The 23,636-nt window shown below is 42.9% G+C and overlaps 1 protein-coding gene across 3 annotated transcripts in view; it reads left to right on the top strand.

The window, feature by feature from the left end:
• The first annotated feature begins 2,644 nt into the window (after positions 1 to 2,644).
• The window catches only part of MYLK3 (myosin light chain kinase 3), a 30,267-nt gene continuing 9,275 nt past the window's right edge, over positions 2,645 to 23,636 (top strand). Inside the window, exons 1-5 of one of the 3 annotated variants that reach the window (XM_081963673.1) lie at positions 2,645 to 2,990; positions 18,269 to 18,359; positions 19,040 to 19,430; positions 20,921 to 21,468; positions 22,950 to 23,055. In XM_081963673.1, the coding sequence (XP_081819799.1) occupies positions 2,946 to 2,990; positions 18,269 to 18,359; positions 19,040 to 19,430; positions 20,921 to 21,468; positions 22,950 to 23,055 (1,181 nt within the window). In that variant the 5' untranslated portion in view covers positions 2,645 to 2,945. Of the gene's footprint in view, positions 2,991 to 8,031; positions 8,223 to 11,994; positions 12,012 to 18,268; positions 18,360 to 19,039; positions 19,431 to 20,920; positions 21,469 to 22,949; positions 23,056 to 23,636 lie in introns of those variants that run through there. The other 2 variants (XM_081963672.1, XM_081963674.1) reach the window with 2 other exon arrangements.

The following is a 23,636-nucleotide window of genomic DNA, read 5'->3' as shown; positions in this document are numbered from 1 at the left end:
AAAAAGTTTTTGCACTCTGCAAACCTCCCCAAAACGGCCAGTTATTCGTGAAAACTGGCCCATTCCCCCCCCCAAAAGGCATGAATACCCTTTAGGGGGCTTGCAGAGTGCTCCTAAAGGGTGTGTGGCCCAAAACGAGCAAAAAAAGGCCCATTTTTCATAAAAAGCATGGATAGCTTAGGAAGCTCATAGAGTGCTCCTGGGGGATGGGGGGGTTAAAATTGGGCAAAAAGGGGTCGTTTTTTGCTTATTTCTGCCACCCCCAGCCCCCAGCAGCACTCTGAAAGCCTCCTAAAGCCTATGCATGGCCATTTTGGTGAAGGGGGCAGAATTTGCGGAGGCAAAAAATGCTGTATTCAGTGTATAAGATGCACCTAGATTTTCAGCCTATTTTTTGAGGGGAAAAGGTGCATCTTATGCTCCGAAAAATGCGGTAGGTAATCCTTGACTTTTATAACAGTTCATTTAGTGGCCGTGGTTACAATGGCACTGAAAAATGTGACATGACCATTTTTCACACTCGGGACCAGCATGCCCCATGCTGGCGGGCCACAACACCCCTGATGTAGGCTACCTTCAGCCGTTGTACGTTTCAAATGAATAACCTACTTCCAAGCAGTGGCCATCTGTATTTATTCATGACTCAGGTTTAGAGAAGCAAGAAAATTCTTCTAACAATTTCTCTACACACAAACACACATAATATATGTACACTGGCACACACGCAAAAGGCATGCTTATTTGGTAGACGTATGCTGCCTTTATATGATCTTGTGGCAGCTGTCCCTATTTCCCCCCCCCCCTCCAAATAAGGAAATGAATTAAGGAAGAAAATCCATATAGGGATGAAATAAACTGGTCGCTCTTAAATGTGGTTAAAGTAAATGCTTCCCAGCTGGGGCCACGGTTTAAATTAACGAACGTCGTGTGTCGAGCTGTAGTTTCATTTTTATTACCTGTTTATAGGACCTGCACACCCCTTCCCTCAATCCCCTCGATTTCTCAAGCCTTTGCTTTTGGTTGTTCCAAACTATGCGTTCAGAAGCTTATTTTTTTTCCTAAGCACATTTTTGTTCTTAAGACCACACCTAGAGTACTGCATCCAGTTTTGGTCACCACACTATACAAAAGATGTGGAGACTCTAGAAAGAGTGCAGAGAAGAGCAACCAGGATGATTAGGGGACTGGAGGCTAAACCTGAAGAATGGTTGCAGAAACTGGGCCTGGCTAGTCTAGGGAAGAGAAGAACCGGGGGAGACACGATAGCAGTCTTCCAATATTTGAGGGGCTGCCACAGAGAGGAGGGGGATCAAGCTATTTTCCAAAGCACCTGAAGACCAGACAAGAAATATCGGATGGAAACTGACCAAGGAGAGATTCAACATGGAAATATGATGAGGAACTTTCTGACAGAACAATCAATGGAACAGAAGTTGCCTTCGGAAGTTGTGGGGGCTTCATCACTTGGGACTTTCAAGAAGAGATTGGACTGCCATTTGTCAGAAATGGTGTAGTGTCTCTTGCTTGAGTGGGGTGGTGGTGGATTAGATGACCAATAAGGTCCCTTCCAACTCTGTTAATCTGTTAAAGATCTGTTAAACTTCGGGATTTATATGTTAAATTATAGTATATTGTTTTAATATGGGCCTCCCACGGTGCCATATGTTTAATATGCGGATCAAGATACTTACCTCTCGCCCCCTTATATAAAGAGCAATTGAATAATAATACATGAGTCAGATCTTCTACCTCTTCAGCCCCATAGATGCATGTACGTGCATTGTATGGGATAGAATGGAATCTCCCAAATCTTACCATTGTATTCCAAGTGGTTTTATCCTGCTACTGGTTGTTATTCTCTTCTTGCTTTCCCATCTTCCCGCGCTAGGTGGTGCTGCTTTCCTATGGGAAAAAAAGAATCCTATTACATAGGTAGCCCTCGACTAACCATCACAACTGAGCCCAAAATTTTCACTGGTAAGCAAGAGAGTTCTTTGATGACTTTTGTCCCGTTTTGTGAGTTTTCTTGTTACAGTTGTGAAGTGAATTGCTGCCGTGGTTACGATAATAACACAGTTGTTAAGCGGATCTGGATTTGCCCCTTGACTTCGATTGTCACAAAAGTAGATCCTATGACCCCGGGACACTGGGACTGTCATAAATACGTTGCCAAGCCTCCGGATTTTGATCATGGATTTTGATCACGTGACCTTGGAGAGGCTGCAACAATTGTAAGTGTTAAAAAAAAAAACCCGTAGCGAACGTTTAACCTTGCAGTTTCTTTCCTTCTCTCCTTGACTGCTGCGCTCAGAAGTCATTTTCAGAAGGATTGGTTCATTTTCTAAAAACTGTGACTACGGATCGAAGGAGTAGGAAGGAACCAGTACGGTGCAAGGGGGCCCAGTGTCCCCCACATGCACGCATGCACACATGCACACACTGCATTCCGGCCTCAATCTGACCAGATTCTCCTGTGTCGTCCCATCCCCGCTTTCCCCTCTCCACTTTCCTAAATAGAAACAGCTAACAATATGCAGTCGTTCGCAAGGTCGGGATTGGTGATGGCCCGGAGGGAACGATTTCAAAATAGACTGTGGAAGATTTTTAAAAGGCAGGGTCTTCTTGGCCTTGACACGTTCCCTCTTTGTGAGATGCGGGAGACAAATCTCCATTATTTTAGGGAAGCCAATAGAGATTCTGACCTTTTCCTCTAATCTACCCGGAGGGAAGCACCTTTTGAAATGTCTCGGTGCCAAAGCTGTGCCGTCAGACAGACGAGGGCTGCCTGAGGATGCTTCCGCAGGACAAAACGCGTGTTTCCATTTTATTTCTATCCAATTGCAGCTTTGCGGATGGTCTTTCCTGATTTATAACGGATAAAAGATTTAGCCGGGCTCCTGAGCTCCTTTGCTACTGCAGGTTTCCTGGTGACCCCTCTGTGCTCTATGCTAGTATCCAATTCTACGTTGACTTGGAAGAGCAATGAAAAGGTAGGTGCTAAATTTTGGGCAAAGATACACAGGTGGCTAGAAAAGATGGCAGGGAAGCACGTAGATTTTAAACCTGAACTGTTTTTATTAGTAATAATATCGGGAAAAATTAGATAAGAAAAGTATGCATTTAATATTACATGTCACAAGAGCAGCGAGGATTATATTCGCACAACATGTTGAGACTCTGCAGAGAAGAGCAACAAAGATGATTAAGGGACTGGAGGCTAAAACATGAAGAACGGTTGCAGAAACTGGGTATGTCTAGTTTAATGAAAAGAAGGACTAGGGGAGACATGATATCTCAGGGGTTGTCACAAAGAAGAGGGAGCAAAACTATTTTCCAAAGCACCTGAGGGTAGGACAAGAAGCAATGAGTGGAAACTAATCAAGGAGAGAAGCAACTTAGAACTAAGGAGAAATTTCCTGACAGTTAGAACAATCAATCAGTGGAACAACTTGTGACTGCTCCAACACTGGAAGTTTTTAAGAAGATGTTGGATATCCATTTGTCTGAACTGGTGTAGGGTTTTCTGCCTAAGCAGGGGGTTGGACTAGAAGAGCTTCAAGGTCCCTTCCAACTCTGTTATTCTAAATTCTGAACATTGGAGAAATGAAGAAAAGCCGCAAGATGAAGAGATAATTAAGAAGATACTAGACTGTGCAGAAATGAATAGATTGAAGTTGAAAATTAAGCAGAAAGAAGACACAGAACACTATCCAACATGGAATCTAGTTTATCAGTGGTTGGGGAAAAGGGGTGGAGATTAAGAACGTAACCAGTATTGTTAAGTAAATTAAATACCCAGACAACACAATGTTTATTAAGCGGCAAGAAATGTAATTAATTTTTTTTAAAAAATCAATAAAATTTTAAAAAAGAAACAAAAAAAGAAAAGGTAAGTACTAAAGGGACCAACATACCGGATTTTCCTTGTGTTGATGAGATGTTCAATGGGCCATTATAGATATGAGATTCCTGGTTTGAGTGCCCAGAAACTAATTGTGGCTCAGTGGCTAAGAAGCTGAACTTGTCGATCAGAAAGGTCAGCAGTTCGGCAGATCGAATCCCTAGTGCCACGTAACAGAGTGAGCTCCCGTTACTTGTCCCAGCTTCCGCCAACCTAGCAGTTCGAAAGCACATAAAAATGCAAGTAGAAAAATAAGAACCATTTTTGGTGGGAAGGTAACAGCGTTCCGTGCGCCTTCGGCGTTTAGTCATGCCAGCCACATAACCATGGAGACATCTTCGGACAGCATTGGCTCTTCGACTTTGAAATGGAGATGAGCATCACCCCCTAGAGTCAGGAACGACTAGCCCCTATGTGCAAGGGGAACCATTACCTTTAAATAGCAAAAGAAATGAGAAAAAGAACCTTGTTATTTTCTATATGTGCTTTATTTTGATACTGGATACTGAGCACTGGTCAGTAATGCAACAGCTAAGCAGCGTAGAAGAATGAACAAGGAGCTTTTATGAAAACCAAAATACAACATTGCAATGCTTCCCCCTTCAAGGGTATTTGATGAGTAGTTACGGGCAGTTCGGGAAGAAACTCTCAGGATTGTTGGGTTAGAAAAAAAGATTAGGAACAAACAGAATTAATACGAAAGCCCATTTGCCATGGGAAGGGAGGTGAGATGTCACATATTTGTTTTTGCTTATTGAGATTTTTCAACTCTGCACCTCGGTCTCTGCTTCAGTTTCTCTGTTCACTGCGAAAGTGACAATGGCTCAATTTGCTGCACCAGGAAAGCACTTCAAGCGATGCCTGTGAGCTGGTTGGCATGACTGAAATTTCTGCCCATTCTTACAAGCTGCCTGCTACTTATTTCTTTGGCAGGCTTTCTGACTCTGCTGGGTTAAAAATGCCACACTGGAATAGGTCTGGGAAGGCTGATCACAGCTCTTCTCCCCTCCGGGTGCCTGCAGGAATAACCAACTTTTTTACTTTCAGCAAAATGCAACTACCATGTTTCCCCCAAAATAAGAGCCAACTGGAAAATAAGCCCTAGCACAGGAGTCTGCAATCTTAAACACCCAAAGAGCCATTTGGGCCCGTTTCCCACAGAAAAGAAAACACCGGGCCCCACAAAACCCTTCCCATGCCTGACTATTTCCGAGCAGCCACAGAACTAGCATATGTAGTCGAATTAAACGTTCTGCTTTCTTCTGAAACTTTTCTTTCCTTGGAACAATGAAGCTATAAATGCCAAACTAAAAGGGACATGTACCTTAAAATCTGTCTGTCTATCTGTCTGTCCATCCATCCGTCTGTCTAACTATTTAGCTAGACTTCCAATCTAATTCCATCATTCTAATTCTATCCATCTATCCATCCATCCTTCTGTCTGTCTAGCTATTTAGCTAGACTTCCTATCTAATTCCATCATTCTAATTCTAATTCTAATTCTATCTATCATCTATCTATCTATCTCTATCTATCTATCTATCTATCTATCTATCTATCTATCTATCTATCTATCTATCTATCTATCTATCTATCTATCTACATGGTGATCTTCTTCCTGTCTTCCCTCTGCCAAACCTCAGAGAAAGAAAAACAAAACTGCTTGCATTCAAAAGAAGAAGCCCAAAGGCAGAGGAAATCTGACTGATAATGCAGTTATCTTCATGTATTATGTTAACCACTGTTGTAGCTGGGTGTCCGTTTACACCACCCGTCTGTATTTAGAGCTGCTAATTAAGGGAGGAAGGTTAGAGCTTGTTTGTTCCAAACCAGCTGCCAGATTTCCTAATGGGGACCTTTGCTGTCATGCAAGATTGTCCTTCTCCCTCTCCTTCCTTCCTTCCTTCCTTCCTTCCTTCCTTCCTTCCTTCCTTCCTTCCTTCCTTCCTTCCTTCCGCCGTTTGCAACCTTTGCAATCTATCTATGGCTCTCTAGCTCTCCATTGCGACTCTGGGCTGTGCATGCCCCTTGGAACCTATTACGGACTTGCATCCAGTCAATCAGAATAGAGCTGGAAGGGACTTTGGAGGTCTTCTAGTCAAACCCTCTGCTCAAGCAGGAGACCCCATACCACTTCAGATAGGTGGCTGTCCAGTCTTTTCTTAAAAACCTCCAGGGACTGGAGGCTAATTGGTTAAGCCCCAATTAAGTTCCACCGGTTGATTGTCCTCACTCTTAGGAAATTTCTCCTTAGTTCCGGGTTGCTTCTCTCCTGGATTAATTTCCATCCATGGTTTCTTGTCTTGCCTTTTCATGCTTTGGAAAATAAGTTGATCCCCTCCTCTTTGTGGCAGCCCTTCAAATACTGGAACACTGCTATCATGTCACCCCTAGTCCTTCTTTTCTCTGGACTGGCCATACCCAATTCCTGCAACCGTTCTTCGTATGTTTTTGTCTTCCAGGCCTTTAATCATCCTAGTTTCTCTTCTTTGCACATCTGCCAAAGTCTCAACATTTTTGTTTGTTATGTAGTGACCAAAACTGGATGCAGTATTGTTCTGACCTAGGCTTCCTGAGAGCCTGAAGCAAACTCCTTGTCCCAACAAAAGCCCCTTTTATAAATTTACTGTGAATTCTACTCATTCACATCCAGCCAAGTCTTTCAAGGGAGGGTTTACAGTCACAGACCTTATCTGGCTTGGAGAGCTGCCAGGCCAATCTCTGAAAAACTTGGCAAGGAGTCTCAGAGAGTCACGAACCAATTAAGCAAATTAATTGTCTCCTGCAAACTCCACTCCCCTTTCGCTCCTCTTTTATTTCCTCTGGGAGGGGCCATTCATCGTCCACCTGTGGCCTTACTCCCAAGTTGACCCCCATCCTTTAGCCATTCCCTTCATGCGCACACTGGGAACAGGTTCCAGCTGTTCCTCTGCCTCACTGATGTCTGACTCTGAAGGCAGCTGATAACTGGCATACGGCTCTGGCCCCCACTCTGCCTCCGACACAGAGCCCTCATCAGAGCCTTCCCCAGGCTCCAGGACTGGCCCAGGTTCCTCCCCAACCTCCTCACTGTCCGAATCTGCTGCCAGCTTCACTGGCCGCTGGAGGACCACAACAACAACACAGTCTATGAACACTCCCAGCTAGTTGTTGTTACCCAGAAATGGCACATATAGAACCTTTTGTACTCTACACATACATTGTGCGTTCTACCACCAACTTATACTTGTTCTTACAACTCGTACAACCGGAAATACGTAGTCCCTACGCAGTGTATACGTGAAGGGTGGATCTTCTTACACACAGCATTTCTTGTGAGAAACAGACGAGGCTCAACCTAAAACTGCTATTTCCTCAGCTATCTGAAAAGTTTGTCTTTGAGGTGGCAACTTCATGGAGTTGCTTGTTTAGTGTTATGGATTCAATTCTGAAAAGAGCAGAAATCTAAATTGGTGGGCAGCTCATTTCTCACTTATGGGAACAGAGCAGAGGTGGTACTCAGCAGGTTCTGACCAGTTCTGGAGAACTGGTAGCAGAAATATTGAATAGTTCAGAGAATTGGTAAATACCGCCTCTGACTGGCCCTGCCCCATCTATTCTCTGCCATCCGAGTCCCAGCTGATCGGGAGAGAATGGGGATTTTGCAGTATTCCTCCCCTGCCATGCCCATCAAGCCATGCCACGCCCACAGAACCAGTAGTAAAAAATGTTGGATCCCACCACTGGAACAGAGATGGTGTCATTACTGAGCTCCCAACTTCAGTTTTTTTCATGCCCCTTACTTACTTTTGAAGTATTTTTTGAGAATTACACCCGACGCATTGCAAGGCCCTCTAATTTAATTTAGGTAGGATAATTCTCTTAACCTGAAAGAAACACTCCTGCTGGGCATTGCCTCTGGTGTACGCAGGTTACAGAAAGGCTTTTGTGCAACTGAATGGCGTGTCTCTGTACAGATTTCATTAGTCCCGTCAGCGCCAACGCTCTGTGCCACGGCCCTATCAGCCATTCAGGAAGTGAGCGGTAGGAATACAGATAATCGCTCAGCCTTCAAGATAAGAAAGTGGTTGAAATGCCTGGTTCAGCGACAGATAAAGGAGGCAGCCCATTCCAGCAAGATTGAGCCAGGCTGCCATTCCCCTCTACTGAGTCAAAAGCTGTGGGCCGTCCTTGGGGGGCTGCCCAACAAGTGTGAGGGGGCAGCAAAAGGAAAGAAAAGAACAGAAAAATGGGCACCCTTTATCATAGTTCTTCGTTGCATAAGTCCCTTGCTTTGAGCATGGGGGGATCTTGCGTCTCCGATTACATCAAGAAATTTGCGGTAAGGAAACGTCTCTCTTGATTTAAGTTTTCGGGCACTACTTCCAGGAAGTTCTTCTCTGCCGTGGTTTCATTAGAATCGTCTTTTTTATTAGAAGGGCAGAATCATCTCGAGCGGCGAGGGTCAGGATCTCACCTGCCTTGGTTTTCCTTCCCTGCTTGAATGGTTCCTTTTTATTTTTAATTTATTTATTTCATCAAACATTAGATATTAGATAACATATATAAGTATAAACATGATTTTGAATACATGAAATGGGAATATTAGGACAGGGTCGGTAGGCACGTTGGTATGCGCTTATGCATGCCCCCTTTACGGACCTCTTAGGAATGGGGTGAGGTCCACGGTAAACTGTCTAATGTTAAAAGTTTTGGGGTTTGGGTCTTGCAGCCATTTGTAGCTTTACGTGCTCCACCTCAAACTGACCCTAGGTAGTAACTCATACAATGTGATATGTTTAAAAAGCAAAGGAAATCTTAGCATATAGATCAATGTATGCGGTTCATATTTCTAAGAGTTCTTACCAAATGAAGCTTGAGGTTACAAACTGTATGAAGCAGAGAAATATTTTTTTAACCATTTAAAAAATTGTCAGTAATCCTTCGCAGCCTTGTTATTTATTGCGGTGAATTGTGAAAACATGCAACATTCCTTCTTCGCTTGTTAATTTCTAAACAATGCTTTGTTATATCTACGTCTGCTCAACGTGATGATTAAGTCTCTGTACTGTGACTGTGGTTCCCTTTTGCACAGAAGCTGCGTTTCGGGTTTGCGTTTTTCTCTTTTGAAAGAGGCAACTTTTGCCAAGGTTTTATATTCTTCCGAATCGCAGTTTACTCTCATGTTCTTAGCAATCAAGATCCCATGAAGTGTTAATACCACTTTATAAGGCCTTGGTAAGGCCACACTTGGAATACTGCATCCAGTTTTGGTCGCCACGATGTAGAAAAGATGTGGAGACTCTAGAAAGAGTGCAGAGAAGAACGACAAAAATGATTAGGGGATTGGAGACTAAAACATATGAAGAACAGTTGCAGGAACTGGGTTTGTCTAGTTTAATGAAAAGAAGGACTAGGGGAGACATGATAGCAGTCTTCCAATATCTAAGGGGATGCCCCAAAGAATAGGGAGTCAAGCTATTCTCCAAGGCACCTGAAGGCAGGCCAAAAAGCAACAGATGGAAACTAATCAAGGAGAGAAGCAAACTAAGGAGAAATTTCCTGACAGTTAGAACAATTAATCAATGGAACAACTTGCCTCCAGAAGTTGTGAATGCTCCAACACTGGAAGTTTTTAAGAAGATGTTGGATAACCATTTGTCTGAAATGGTATAGGGTTTCCTACTTAAGCAGGGGGTTGGACTAGAAGACCTTCTATTCTATTCTATTCTATTCTATTCTATTCTATTCTATTCTATCTAATCACAAATTCATTGGTTTTTTTCTTTCAGCTGTTAAGCCAGATTATATTCATTTAAAAGAAGGAAAAAGAGGAGAGGGGGAGGGCAGGAGTCGGGAAAGAAAGGAATCGTATCATTAAACAAAAAAGAAATTCAGGAATGAAATTCTTATCAATGCTCTTCATGGAAGATCGCATATCTCTGCCTTTACATGCAGAGACACAAACATATAGATGTGCATGTGAGCGACACACACACACACACACACACACACATTATGGTAGTGAGGCAGCTAGTCTTTCTCTAAATATTAACAATATCACAATACCTGTATTTTATTTTCTTAGACAGTGTTTCCTGACTTAGGTTACATTTTTAGTGTAACTGCTTAACAGATCTGGAAAATTTTTGGCTGGCTGGGGCCATTCAAGTTATTTTGCTCCCCAGGCACTTCAATCTAAAAATAGCTTTTGGGCAAAATTCTGATGTCTTGTCTCCTCTTCCCTTGTGTGTATATTCAAATACAACTTTCTTCTTTAGGAATAAAACCAGGCACTTTTCTAGAATTCTCTGTTCATCTCCCTTCTGTGCAGTACGTGATTTCTGTTCCTTCTTCTGCTTCTTAGAATTGCACGCTCACTTAGGCTTGTCTTGATGGTAGTCTCCTTCCTTCCATGCAGTGGCTCAAGGGACACAGTGGCTCCGTGGCTAAGACACTGAGCGTGTCGATCAGAAAGGTCAGCAGTTCGGTGGTCAGAATCCCTAGCGCCACCTAATGGAGTGAGCTCCCGTTACTTGTCCCAGCTTCTGCCAACCTAGCAGTTTGAAAGCACCTAAAAATGCAAGTAGAAAAATAGGAACCACCTTTGGTGGGAAAGTAACAGCATTCCATGCACCTTTGGCATTTACTCATGCCAGCCACATGACCACAGAGACGTCTTCGGACAGCGCTGGCTCTTTGGCTTTGAAACAGAGATGAGCACCATCCCCTAGAGTCGGGAACGACTAGCACATATGTGTGAGAGGAACCTTTACCTTCCTTTCAATTCCCCCCCTACTTTTCTCTTCATTGGGTTTCTCTTAAAAATGGTCTCCACCTAATTCCCTCTAATTCCTCCTCTTTCGATATAGATGATATCCTTTAAGTATCTAAGAAGAGGCACTCAGAAAATAAATAGGCTATTAGTATTGCAATAGAAAATTAAACATGATAATGTAAGCTCTGTCGGGACACATAAGCAGAAATATGGATTACCGAAGCCCTTAGCCCAGCCATTCGATTGTAGCTTCCAACACAGAACAGATCACAAAGCTAAGGATGCTGGCAGAGAATGCTAAAAATGTCGTTTTCATGTTTCCACCTTTTTCTAAATCAGATTATTTTGAACATAGTTTTCCACATAGGTCATATATTCACATGCCAAAAGATTGTGGGTTGAAGTAAGCATGGAACTTAAGGGTCTTTACACAAATGGTGAAAACTGTGGTGTGTTTTTTTAGGGGGTTCTCATGATAAACATTTAATGTAACATGGTGGCTAAAAGGTGGCATTATGAATGAAGACGGTCTTGACTGAAAGCTCATCTCAAGTTGGGAAGGCCTAGATGTTCTCAAAAATGTCACTGTTGGTCTCCGCTTCGCTCCCATATTATGGGGGCTTACAATGTGGACCGTGTAGGGTATTTTAACTGCTACAAGCAGCTCTGACTTTAACAGGCCATTGGTTACAAAATATGGTCTCCACGAAGCTTCAGGTTCAGCTGCTCTACCAAGAAACCTGGTCTTCTATTAAGTTGACTCAGCCTGCCATCCTTCCAAGGTGGATAAAACAAGGACCTAAATTGTTGGGGACAGGAGATTGACTCTCTAAACCACTTAAAGAGGACAGTAAAACACTATGAAGTAGTATATCGGTCTAAGGGCTATTGCTATGTTACCAACCAACAGGGCATTCAAGATTTCTGAGCAAAAAGTGAATTGGTTATTTGCTATCTTTCCTTCTGACCCACTGGAGTTGGCTTTGTTGGGCAGGAAAGATATCTTATAATAAATCAGCAAAGGTACCTAAGTAATTCAACAGCATAAGAGTTACCTCTACTGAATAGTGGGTAAACTGAGGTTCCACCTGTTTCTTTTACCGTGTTAGTTGTTGTGATCAGATTGCTGATACCTTCCCCACCCCCACCCCCAACTGATAAATTATTCTTGAACATGCGAATGACGTCAAATGCAAATGTCACAGGGAGAGCTGGCAGAAGAGTGTGCCAGGCTGAAATTAGAATGTGGGAGATCTGGGTGTTAGAGCAACCTGACTTTAAAAGTCCACTTGGGCAGCTAGTAAGAAGAGTGATGGTGGTGACATTGAAGGACAAACGTTTGGATGAGTTAAGGTGAGAAAGATGTTGGCTTGTGCCTATAGACTAGCTGGCAAGTAAGAGGGATGGGGGGTGGGATGTGGGGCACTAGATAAACTATGCTAAGATAACAGCTGGGGCAGAACCAGGTGCCACTGCTGATATTGGAGGTTGCTAATCATAGCTTATTATATTATAATAAAATATAATATAGGGACGCGGTGGCTCAGTGGCTGAGATGCTGAGCTTGTTGATCAGAAAGGTTGGAGATTCGAATCCCTAGTGATGTGTAACGGAGTGAGCTCCCGTTACTTGTCCCAGCTTCTGCCAACCTAGCAGTTCAAAAGCCTGTAAAAATGCAAGTAGAAAAATAGGAACTACCTTTGGTGGGAAGGGAACAGCATTCTGTGCACCTTTGCTGTCTAGTCATGCTGGCCACATGACCACGGAGACGTCTCTTCGGACAGCCCTGGCTCTTCAGCTTTGAAACAGAGATGAGCACCGCCCCCTAGAGTCGGGAACGACTAGCACATGTGTGCGAGGGGAACCTTTACCTTTAATCATAGCTATTTTAGCTTGGGTGGTGAGAACACGCTGTGCGGCAAAACATCTTGTAAATTCCTCCTGATGTGACAACTTGGTGAATGAAAAGTTAATTACATCTCCCTGAGGAAAACAACACAGGTTTTGTGTGTACAACAGTGAGCTTTGTACACGTTCAACCCCATGAGCATAGTGAGAGTAGCTCTCCTAAAAGTACCTGTGGTGATTCTCAGCCATCCAAGTCATGGTTGTCTCACAAGCCCTTTTCCAAAAAGGCAGCTGGACTGTGTGTGTGTGTGTGTTTTTCCCTTGAGGGAGAAGAAGAAAAAGTTTTGCTTTCTTCTTTGTCCTTGTCTTCTTTTAAAAGATTGATGCTTCTTGGATGAGAAGTAAAACATTTTCTTCTTCAGGGACCCCCCCCCCTCCCCAGCTCAGTTGCCTTTTGGAAAAGAACCTTTGAGATAGCTCTCCTAAACTTAGGGGATCGGAGACTAAAACATATGAAGAACGATTGCAGGAACTGGGCATGGCTAGTCTATGGAAGAGAAGGACCAGGGGAGACAGGATAGCAGTCTTCCTATACTTGAGGGGCTGCCACAGAGAGGAGGGGGGTCAAGCTATTTTCCAAGGCACCTTGGAACCAGACAAGAAATAACAGATGGAAACTGACCAAGGAGAGATTCAACATGGAAATATAAGGAGGAACTTTCTGACAGAACAATCAATCAGTGGAACAGAAGTTGCCTTCGGAAGTTGTGGGGGCTTCATCACTTGAGACTTTCAGGAAGAGATCGGACTGCCATTTGTCAGAAATGGTGTAGTGTCTCTTGCTTGAGCGGGGTGGGGGTGGGGTTGGATTAGATGACCAATAAGGTCCCTTCCAACTCTGTTAATCTGTAATCTGTAAAAACATGTTGGATCACAACTCCCAGCCTTCATTTGTGCGAATATAGAAAAAGTAGGCAAAACTTTGCGTCATCATAGGGAATGTAAATTCATGTTAAATCCCACTAAAAGATTCCTGGTGAGGAAAAAGCAAATTTGAAGGACTTTTTCGGGGTGGGTTGAGTGGTAGCCTGTAACGCTAATGATTTTGCTATTAATTGTAAAAACAATTTTGATCTGCTATTTCTTTTTTCTTTTCTTTTTTTAAATGGCCAAAGGACTCTCTTGGCACAAGCGAAAGAATTTGACTTGAGTTGTCTCTGCTTTGAAAGGCACGCTGGCGAGTGATGTATGCTTTGTATCATTGTCGTGAACGTCCTATTTTTAACATCCTGACTGCCGGCCAATTTTAAGCACGGCCAGTATATGCATGTTGGCCAACATGTGTACATTTTGCATTTGACAATAACCCTCTGTTTTTATGGGGTCAGAGTTTAACCTTGCTTCAATCCCCCATTCGGTTTCCCCCCCCTTCCTTCGAAAAGAATCACTTTATAAGCTGTTTCTTGCACCATCGGAAAACGCAAAACAAAACCCCAACTTTCCTCTCCTCTCGACGAATCTCAGCTATTCAGCTGATGCCAATTCTTAAGATGCTTGGTTATCAACAGCCTCTCAAGGGAAGAATTTTAAATGGTTTTGTGACGGCAGGAAGGCTGCTGGGGAGGGACTCTTTAAACCGGCTGCCAACTTGTCATCATCATCATCATATACATGCAAGAAGAAAACAGATAATGCGAAACAAGAGTGGGTTACATACCAGCTAATAGACGGCATGCTCTTAGCAGCTTCTAGTATTTTCGTTTCATTCCAAAGGCCGATATAATTTCCAAGCACTGCTCTTTAATTCCAGCAAGTAAAGCACCTGCCCATTTAATCTCTTCTCCTCAGAATGTCTGAAATGACCCCAAGAAGCATTTATAAATAGGCCTCAGGTTACTCTTCTGACCTAGACTTCCCCACAAAGCACGAAGCAGATTCCTGGTCCCGGCAAAACCCCTTTTATTAAATGAATGTGAATTCCTCTCGTTCACATTCAGCAAAGGTCTGGTAAACAGTCTTGCAAAGGTGAAGTTATGACCACAGATCTTATCTAGCTTGGAAAGCTGCCATGTAAATATTTTCCAAACGCAGCGCTGTGCAAGGAAAGACTTGGCACAGAGTCTGAGATTCACGGACAGATCTTCACACTCCTGAAACGAATGAAGGAACGAACGAATTGTTTCCTACAGAAGCCCACTCCCCTTTTGCTCCTCTTTTATTTCCTATGGAAGGGGCCGTTCACTATCCACCGGTGGCTTTACTCCCAAGTCAACCCTGATTTCTTAGCTGTTCTTTTCTTCTGGCAGCTCTGCGCATGCACACACTGGGAACAGGCTCCAACTGTTCTTCTGCCTCATTGCTGTCTAGCTCTGAAGGCAGCTGATCACTGCCAGGGGGCTTGGCCCCATCTCTGCCTCTGATGCAGAGCCCTCGTCCGAGCCTTCCCCAGCCTCCAGGACTGGCCCATGTTGCTCCACAACCTCCTGACTCTCTGACTCTGCTGCCAGCTCTGCTGGCAGCTGGTGGGCCACAGCAGTTATGAAAGGCACCCTGTGTAAATACCTTGGACAAAACACCGCCCCAAGTCCCTTCGGGGAGAGGGGGCGGTCTAGAAATAAAATAAAATAAAATAAAATAAAATAAAAAAATAATAAATAAAAACGCAACCTTCTCAATGAAAAGGTGGACAAGCTGTTGCATTGCCAAGAAGACATGACCGGAAGACTCCAGAAAGTTAACAAAGGGATTGATGACTTAGGAAAAGGCCTCCATCAGTGTTGACCCAATCTGTGGAATTCATCGCAGCAAAGAAACTCAGAATTCCTACACTGAGATTTTGAACCTGAGGGAAGCAACCCATCACGAGGCAGGAGAAAATGGAGAAATGGAGACAGCCATGGATGGCATTGACAAAATGGTGAAATGTTTATACAAAAAAATCCTTCTGAGGCAGGTAGATTCCTTAAAGAATAGTTTTATTGGCTGTATCGTATTGGCACAGTTCTGGTGAAAACCGACTCTGAAGGCTCCCACAGTTTCTACCTAATTAAAACGAAAAGATTTCCCCCCCCTTTCCCCAAACAATCAGTCAATGGTTCCAATCGAGGTGCTGTCCAGTTGCTGGGTAATATCACTCCTCTCCAGTGATGGGATTCAACCGGACTATCAACCGGTTCGCTCTGCACGTGCACATTGCATTTGAAATCAGCACTAAATCTTACCTTTTCCTGCAGCCCCAGTGAGTAAAACAGCTGAGACCCCGCAATCTGCTCTGCTGCGCCGATCAGCTGGGCTTCAAACAAGGGAAATATAGGACGGAATAAAACAGGGGTGGCTGGGTGGGGGCAACTGATCACTGGAACTACCGGTTCGAACCAGCTGAATCCCACCCCTGCTCCTCTCTCCGACCATCTATGGCATCGTCCTTGCTTCTCAGGAGAAAGTATTTTGTTTTGGCTACAAAACCCCAGCTCTCTCTATTCCCCCTTCCCTATCCCTCAGCTCCAGTGTGGCAACACAGAAGCTTCAAAATGGCTTCGGTCAGGTCAGCTTCAGGTCAGCCGACATGTAGATTCCTCAAACAAATTATATCCATCCAGGGCATTATTTTGCATTAGCTTGTTTGCTTTTTGGAAGAGGGGAAAAAAAATCTAAGTGAAGCAAACCAACGCACTTACAGACCTGAGGTTATACCATGAGGTGCCTTGTTTTGAATGTGGGCCTTTATCAGTCGATGGAGAAAAGCTTCAGAAAGGTTCCATGAGATATGTCTCCTTCTGCCACATGGTGTGATAGATCTCTCATCACTCAGAAAAGGCGTAGATAAGCTGGAGCCAAATAAGCGAAGATACCAAATTCGAATGCGTAAATAACCCAGCGTCTCCGGCGAATATCCCTTCTTGCTCAAGTGAGTCCAATGAAGTAAACAAACATCCAATAAACATCAAAATGTTTTCTGAGAGTTTAATCATCTTATTTTTTTTATTTGAAATTTTATTTTAATATAAGCAATCTATCTTCCATTAAACTGTGTCATCTGGGTACAAATATTTAATAGCAGTTAAAATTTACAATCATGTTCGTTATTTAATTTATTCCTAGCTTAATACCAATACCTTGAATGTCTAATACCATAACAATCCTCTTCTTGATTTATTTAACTCTGTTAACTCTTATTGATACATTTTCTATATTTTACACATCTACTTTTACTTCTAATTCTTATATTTATTCTCTAACCATTGCTAAAATGATTCCCATATAGTATAATCATCAGTTTGTTCTTTCTCTTTAATTGCCAGTGTTAATCTGTTCATTTCTGCACATTCTAATATTTTCCTAATCACATTCTGCTCTGTAGGGCAGTTTTGTGCAAATACAATTCTAGCTGCTGTTATTACATGGATAATCAGATATACATTTTCTTTACTATAAGTTTCTGGTAAAATCCCCAACAGGAATATTTCAGGTCAACATGTTGTTGCATCATCTTTTCCAACCACGTCCGTATGTTTGCCCAATTTTTTTTTTTTTTTTTGCTTCTACACATGATAGTATGAGCCAGGTGTCTGGTGACATTTCCAACATTTAGCTGATTTGTCTTATTTTGAAATAGCTGGTGGAATGGTTGAATAGAGGGGTTTGGAAAAATGCTAATTAGCAAATGAATTTTACAGTTTGTAAGCATCAAAGTCCAACTCATAGTAGTAGGAGTGGTAATAGGAGCAAGCAAACTAAACTCATGAAAGGCATAGCCGTGGTGTCCCATAGACCAGTAGCTTAATTCTTAGCAAGGTTATTCCTCAGAAAAAGCAAATGAACATGAGAATGGAATGTCTCCTATTGTGGAACTAGGACCGAAGGCTTAATTTTGCCAAAAATGACATAGTTGAGGACAAGTACATTGCTAATCTAAGTAGGTCATCACAAGGGTTACGGGAATGGAAGTTCCACCGATCAGGTTAGGACAATGTTGTGATTTGTTGAGCTCTGAAATGGGTTTCACATCATAGATATTCAGGATGTCTCACAATACAGGATAAGGTAAAGGTAAAGGTTCCCCTTGCATGTATGTGCTAGTCAATCCCAACTGTAGGGGTGGTGGTGCTCACCTCTGTTTCAAAGCCGAAGAGCAAGCACTGTCTGAAGACGTCTCCGTGGTCATGACTGAATGTCGAAGGTGAATGGAACGCTGTTACCTTCCCACCAAAGGTGGTCTCTATTTTTCTACTTGCATTTTTATGTGCTTTCGAACTGCTAGGTTGGCAGAAGCTGGAACAAAGAATGGGAGCTCACTCCATTACGCGGCACTAGGGATTTGAACCGCCAAACTTCCGACCTTTCTGATCGACAAGCTCAGCATCTAAGCCACTGAGCCACCGCATCCTATTCACAATACATGATATACAGCCCTTATTGGAACCATTGATTGGTGGGTCTGGGACAGATTATCCTAGGTGAGCAAGGTTGACAAATGGAGGAAACTAGAGATATGGATGTTAATTCTTTCATGTTCACATGGTTGAAGGTGTTCAGCACCTCTTGATTTCCATAATTCAATCTACCTCCTCAACCATCAACCTCTCCCCTATGTCTGCAAACCAGCAAGAAGAAACAGTAGCTGGAAATGGTGGAATACTATAACTTCCACTTTCTTTGATTTCCTGTGCTGTCTACATTAATACCACAATAAGTGTCTTTTCTTTTTTGCAAGCAATGGGTATAATTGACCTTATGGATTTGTTATTTTTAAACTTTTCTAGACTAAAGATAAGCCAGAAGACAAGGGTTCAAAAGGAAAGCATGCCCCTCCCAAGAAAGGAATACAGACAGAAAGCAAGAATTCTCTGCAAGGTATTTACAAATACTTTCTGTTGAATAATGTTGGGTCAGAATCTTTAATGTGTGGTAATAAATTAACAGGACTGTTTAAGGCCAGAGAAGGCAACCTGCTGACCTCCAAATGCTTCAGATTACCAACATCCTAATTTCTTATTGAGACCCTACTAGTTGGGGATTATGGACGTTGATGTCCAATCATCTGGAAAGCTCCAGGTTGCCTATCTTTGATTTAAAACTGTTTCGTAAAATTGTAAACTGTATTTATTTGAGTTCACAAAATACCCCACATTCTAAACCCATGTTCTATTCACAGAGTAAGCAATAACCAATCACAGTGTGGCTTATTGATTAATTGTTCTGTCAGGAAAATTTCTCCTCAGTTCTAGGTTGCTTCTCTCCTTGATTAGTTTCCACCCATTGCTTCTTGTTCTGCCCTCAGGTGCTTTGGGGAATAGTTTGACTCTCTCTTCTTTGTGGCAGCCCCTGAGATATCAGAAGACTGCTATCATGTCTCCCCTAGTCCTCCTTTTCATTAAACTAGACATACCCATTTCCTGCAACCGTTCTTCATGTATTTAAGCCTCCAGTCCCTTCATCATCTTTGTTGCTCTTGCAGTTGTTTTTGCAGTGTGGACTCCGTGAATGTCCTCCAGCTTTTTATCTTATTCCTGTGAAAAATATTTTTTTTGTAGAAAACAAAACGGGAGCCAAGTTGGATGAGCGACACGGAACACGTGAAAAGGTAAACTTGTCCAGCGCGGTCCTTTCCGAGGAGGGCTTCAGACCATGTGCTGCAGAGAAGATGGCCCAGATTGAATCCACAGAGCCTTTGGGATGGGCAAATGGCTCCAAGGATTGCCCCAGAGAAAAAGAAACTGCAATCAGGGACATTGTCCAGAAGGACGGTCCTTTCTGCTCGAGCGGCAGCAATCCGACAGAGACCCAAAACATGGATCAAGAGAACTTTCCCCAGAAACCAATGACTCCACAATGGAAGGGAGGAGAAAAAAGTGGACTCAACGCACCTGCTGGGGAAGCTGTGTCTTCTACCTCAAAGTCTGGCGGCGAAGTTATAAGGACAAGGTAATTGGTAGCTCCTGATGTTCTACTCTTGGATTCTGGGAAAGAAGATGGCAATAAACAGAGGTGATCTCACCCAGCTTCAAGCTTTCCAGAATCCTCACCATGATATTTCTGGCAAACTGACAGCGACAGTAGGTTATATGGGTACTTTGGCATGGCCAGCACTTGTTGGTCCACTGCCTACAGATGTGCAACCTCCATGGATAATTTTCCTTTGAAGGAAAGCTGATTTAAAGCTAGATAAGTGTCTGTCTTGTTGGGTTGCAGAACCAAACCAGACAGTTATGGAGGTGCAGATGACACACTCAATGATTCATCTGTAAAACTGATTCAGCAGCTCTTTGGACAGTTTGAGCTTTCTGAGTTGGCGCAGAAAGAACATTCTTTGTTGTGCTTTTTTGATGACGTTTTTGATGTTAGGTGTCCATTTTAGGTCTTGGGGTATGGTAGAACCTAGAAAATGAACCGAATGTCCTGCAAAAGTCCATCTCTATTTTACAAATATTGTAATGTTTTCTTCTCCAAGGGGAAGAGGGTACAGAATTAAATAGACTTAGGTACTATGAAAGGTACCCCATCCAGTTAAGTCTGCTTAATATTCTTTTCCCAGGGAAGTATATAGCAATGTTCAGAGAAGAGAGATTCTAACAATTTGCAACAGCTCTGATTTCAATATTTATACATTAGAGATCACTTTGGATCTTTAGTGATTGTGAAGCAGTTTCCTCCTGTTGGTCTGCTGCTTGGTGAAGAAGAAGTGGCAAAAAGAAAAGAGGGCATCGCCCATATTTGTTTATGTCTCCACTCACTGGTTTTTCAGCCCCCTGGCTGCGGAATTCTGGGAGTTGAAGTCCAGAGATGCCATGGTTGGACACTCCTGGCTTAAGGGATTGGAGAGCTGCTGCAGTTAGAGTAGTCAGTGTAGAATGAAAAGGATCATGGGACTATTTTATCATTATGTCCATATCCATGAGCACATCTGGGAGACGTGCAAGACAGCTTTCACTATATTATCTCTGTTGGTCTTCCTCAACCAGGTGTACTCCAGATCATCATCTCCTTTTAATGACCCCATAATCCCTTGTGGGGTGAAGCCTGGGCAACTGAACGGATCCTGAGTGGCCGGATGCCCTTCGTGTTGCCAATGCAGAGTTATATTTAATAATTTAGTTATATAGCAGATATATTCTCATTGTGCCCAGAGAGAGAAATATCTGCCTCTACCTAGAATCAAACTCACAGCCTCCTGATTGTGAGGTAGGAGCTCCACCTCTAGGCCACCGCACCACTCCCAGTATACTCCAGATGTTGGAACATAAATCCCATAATCACTTAACTAGCCTTGGGCAGTTTAGAGAATGGGGGTGACACGTGACACTTTTGAAGCCTGCCAACTGAAGAAAAGCTCTTCCTGAAGCAACTGGGTAAAAATCTTGATTAAATTAAATTCAAAAGCTACAAGGAAAGATCTAAACTTGATTTCTTTGCAGGCCTTCAATCATTGCACAGATGAATGATGCTCCAGACATGACTTTGAGAAACAAAGAAGGAAGTGTTGGTAGCTCTACAGGTAGACATGCTGGTGGGTTGGCTCCATTCTCTCTGCAGCCAACAGGTGAAGGAAGCAAGCATTTGCAGGAACCTCCTAAAGCCAAGGAGCCCTCAAAGGACAGCAGGACTGAGCCCGCACAAGAATTGAAAGGAATCCATTCTCCCAATAAGAGGAGCGAGCAGATCCCTAAACTGTCAGGTCCTCCTTCACCAGCACCACTTCCCAAGGCTGAAGACAAAGGAAGAAGTCAATGCAACACCCTCTTGTGTCCAAGTTCCATCCCAAAAGACTTTGGTGAAGATCTGGGCGCTTCAGGAAAAAGTCCCAAGGAGATGGCAAAGACCATCAAAGACGTCAAACCAGAAACTGTGGAATCACGGAGAGTTTCTTTAGTGAGACGAGAAAGCAGATCCAGACAGGGAGCAGAGAAAGTTTCAGAGGTTACTCCATTCATAGGAGCTACCAAATCAGAAGAGATGGTCATTGGTAAGTAGCCGTTTCTGAATCAGTTGCACATTCTCTCTTGGGTTGCATCTACTTACAGATCCAAAATCTTGCATACAGAACAGGAGCCAGAGCAGGGGTCTCCAACCTTGGCAACTTTAAGACCTGGGAACCTCAACTCCCAAAGTTCCTCAGTCAGCTGCTGAGTTGCCAAGGTTGGAGACCCGTGGCCTATAGAGCCCTCTCCAGCTCCTATGATTTTATGGTAGGTTTAGTTGCAGAGGAGATCATCACAGCTGGTGAATGGGTAAAGTTGTGTTTGGAGAAGACCATGATAAAATGTGACTGAATGTCCTCCAGAAATTGGAAAAGAAAAGCACACTGAGGCAAAAGCTAGTTTAGAAAATTATATCCTTGATGTGAGGCTTGAATTTATATATAGTAAGCCCTAGTTTGTTTTCTAACCCCCTTGCCGTGTTTGCACAATATAACTAAACCAAAATAAAACCATGTTATTATTTAACGCAAAGTTCTTCTTCTTCTTGTGCTATATCCATCATCGGACATTGGTGCAAGATGATGAAGAAGAAGGAGGAGGAGGAGAAGGAGGAAGAGAGGGAAAGGAAGGAGAAAGAGAAGGAGGAGAAGGAGAGGGAGAGGGAAGAAGAAGAAGAAGAAGAAGAAGAAGAAGAAGAAGAAGAAGAAGAAGAAGAAGAAGAAGAAGAAGAAGAAGAAGAAGAAGAAAAAGAAGAAGAACTACTACTACTACTACTACTACTACTACTACTACTACTACTTTGCATTAAATAATGATGTGGTTTTATTTTGGTTTAGTGTAGTATCATGGTTTAGTTTAATGCAAAGGACATATCTGCAAATGAGAATTGTAAATTTATCATTTATAGCATCTTTGTTATAAGTGAACCGAGTTTTCAAATATTCAAATAACTTGTTGTTGTTGTTGTTTTTAAAAATCACAACTTCTTGTGATGTTTGAGACAATTGGTCTATGTAAATGAAATACTCAGACCTTTTTGTACCTGTTCCAGTGCCTGAAACAGTTGGATTAATAATAAGCTATCAACATTTGCAAAATGAAAGACAAAAGCACCATATGGCTATAAGTTTGCACGAGTCTCCAAAGAGTTATGCCTATCATTTTCTTCCCTTCTACCTACATCATTGCAAACATCTTGAGCTGTGGATAGTCTCTGATCTACTTACTTCATCTGGAGAAAGGAAGGAAGGAAGGAAGGAAGGAAGGAAGGAAGGAAGGAAGGAAGGAAGGAAGGAAGGAAGGAAGGAAGGAAGACGCATCAATAAAAGAAACTATTTGTAGCTCAGGGTTGAAATGAGGGGTCCTTGGGGCTCTCTGAGCTTGCTTGTTTCCTTGCAGACGTTTCATGACCCAACTAGGTAACATCATCAGTGCTAGTGAAAGAGGCCGATGAAAGATGTCAAAGTGATGTTCAACTGTCTGTTGCAAGAAACATCAAAGCTATGTTCCTCTGTTTCTTCTTCAGACGACAGTCCTCCTCCTCCAGCTCCTTTCGAGCATCGCATTGTGAGCATCAAACAAACCGAGTTGACCGCTTTGTACACTGTAAGCCACGATGAAGTCCTGGGAGGGTAAGTTTTGGTACAGCACGATCATGAAGCAATTACCTTGGAAATAATTTCTTAATCCTCCAGTTGTATAAATATGAGTGCTATTTTGAAGAGGTGGTTTATTTTAAAAGTCTGCTGTAAGACCCTCACAGATTCAGTATTGTCCTCACACTATTAGTTTGCAGGGACTGTTTTTGCTCTTGGTTAGCTAGTTCAATGGACTTGGTACAGGGACGTGGTAACTCAGTGGCTAAGACGCTGAGCTTGTCAATCAGAAAGGTGGGCAGTTCAGCAGTTCGAATCCCTAGCTCTGCATAATGGAGTGAGCTCCTGTTACTTGTCCCAGCTTCTGCCAACCTAGCAGTTCGAAAGCCCATAAAAAATGCAAGTAGAAAAATAGGGACCCTCTTTGGTGGGAAGGTAACAGCCTTCCGTGCACCTTCGGCATTTAGGCATGCCGGCCACATGACCACAGAGATGTCTTCGGACAGTGCTGGCTCTTCGGCTTTGAAACGGAGATGAGCACCTCCCCCTAGAGTCGGGAATGACTAGCACATATGTGCAAGGGGAACCTTTACCTTTTACCTTTAGCTAGTTCAATG

This window comes from Natrix helvetica (genome assembly GCF_964273705.1).
Source record: "Natrix helvetica genome assembly, chromosome: 10".
NCBI classification, from domain to species: domain Eukaryota; kingdom Metazoa; phylum Chordata; class Lepidosauria; order Squamata; family Natricidae; genus Natrix; species Natrix helvetica.
This window is presented reverse-complemented; position numbering and strand designations above follow the sequence as displayed.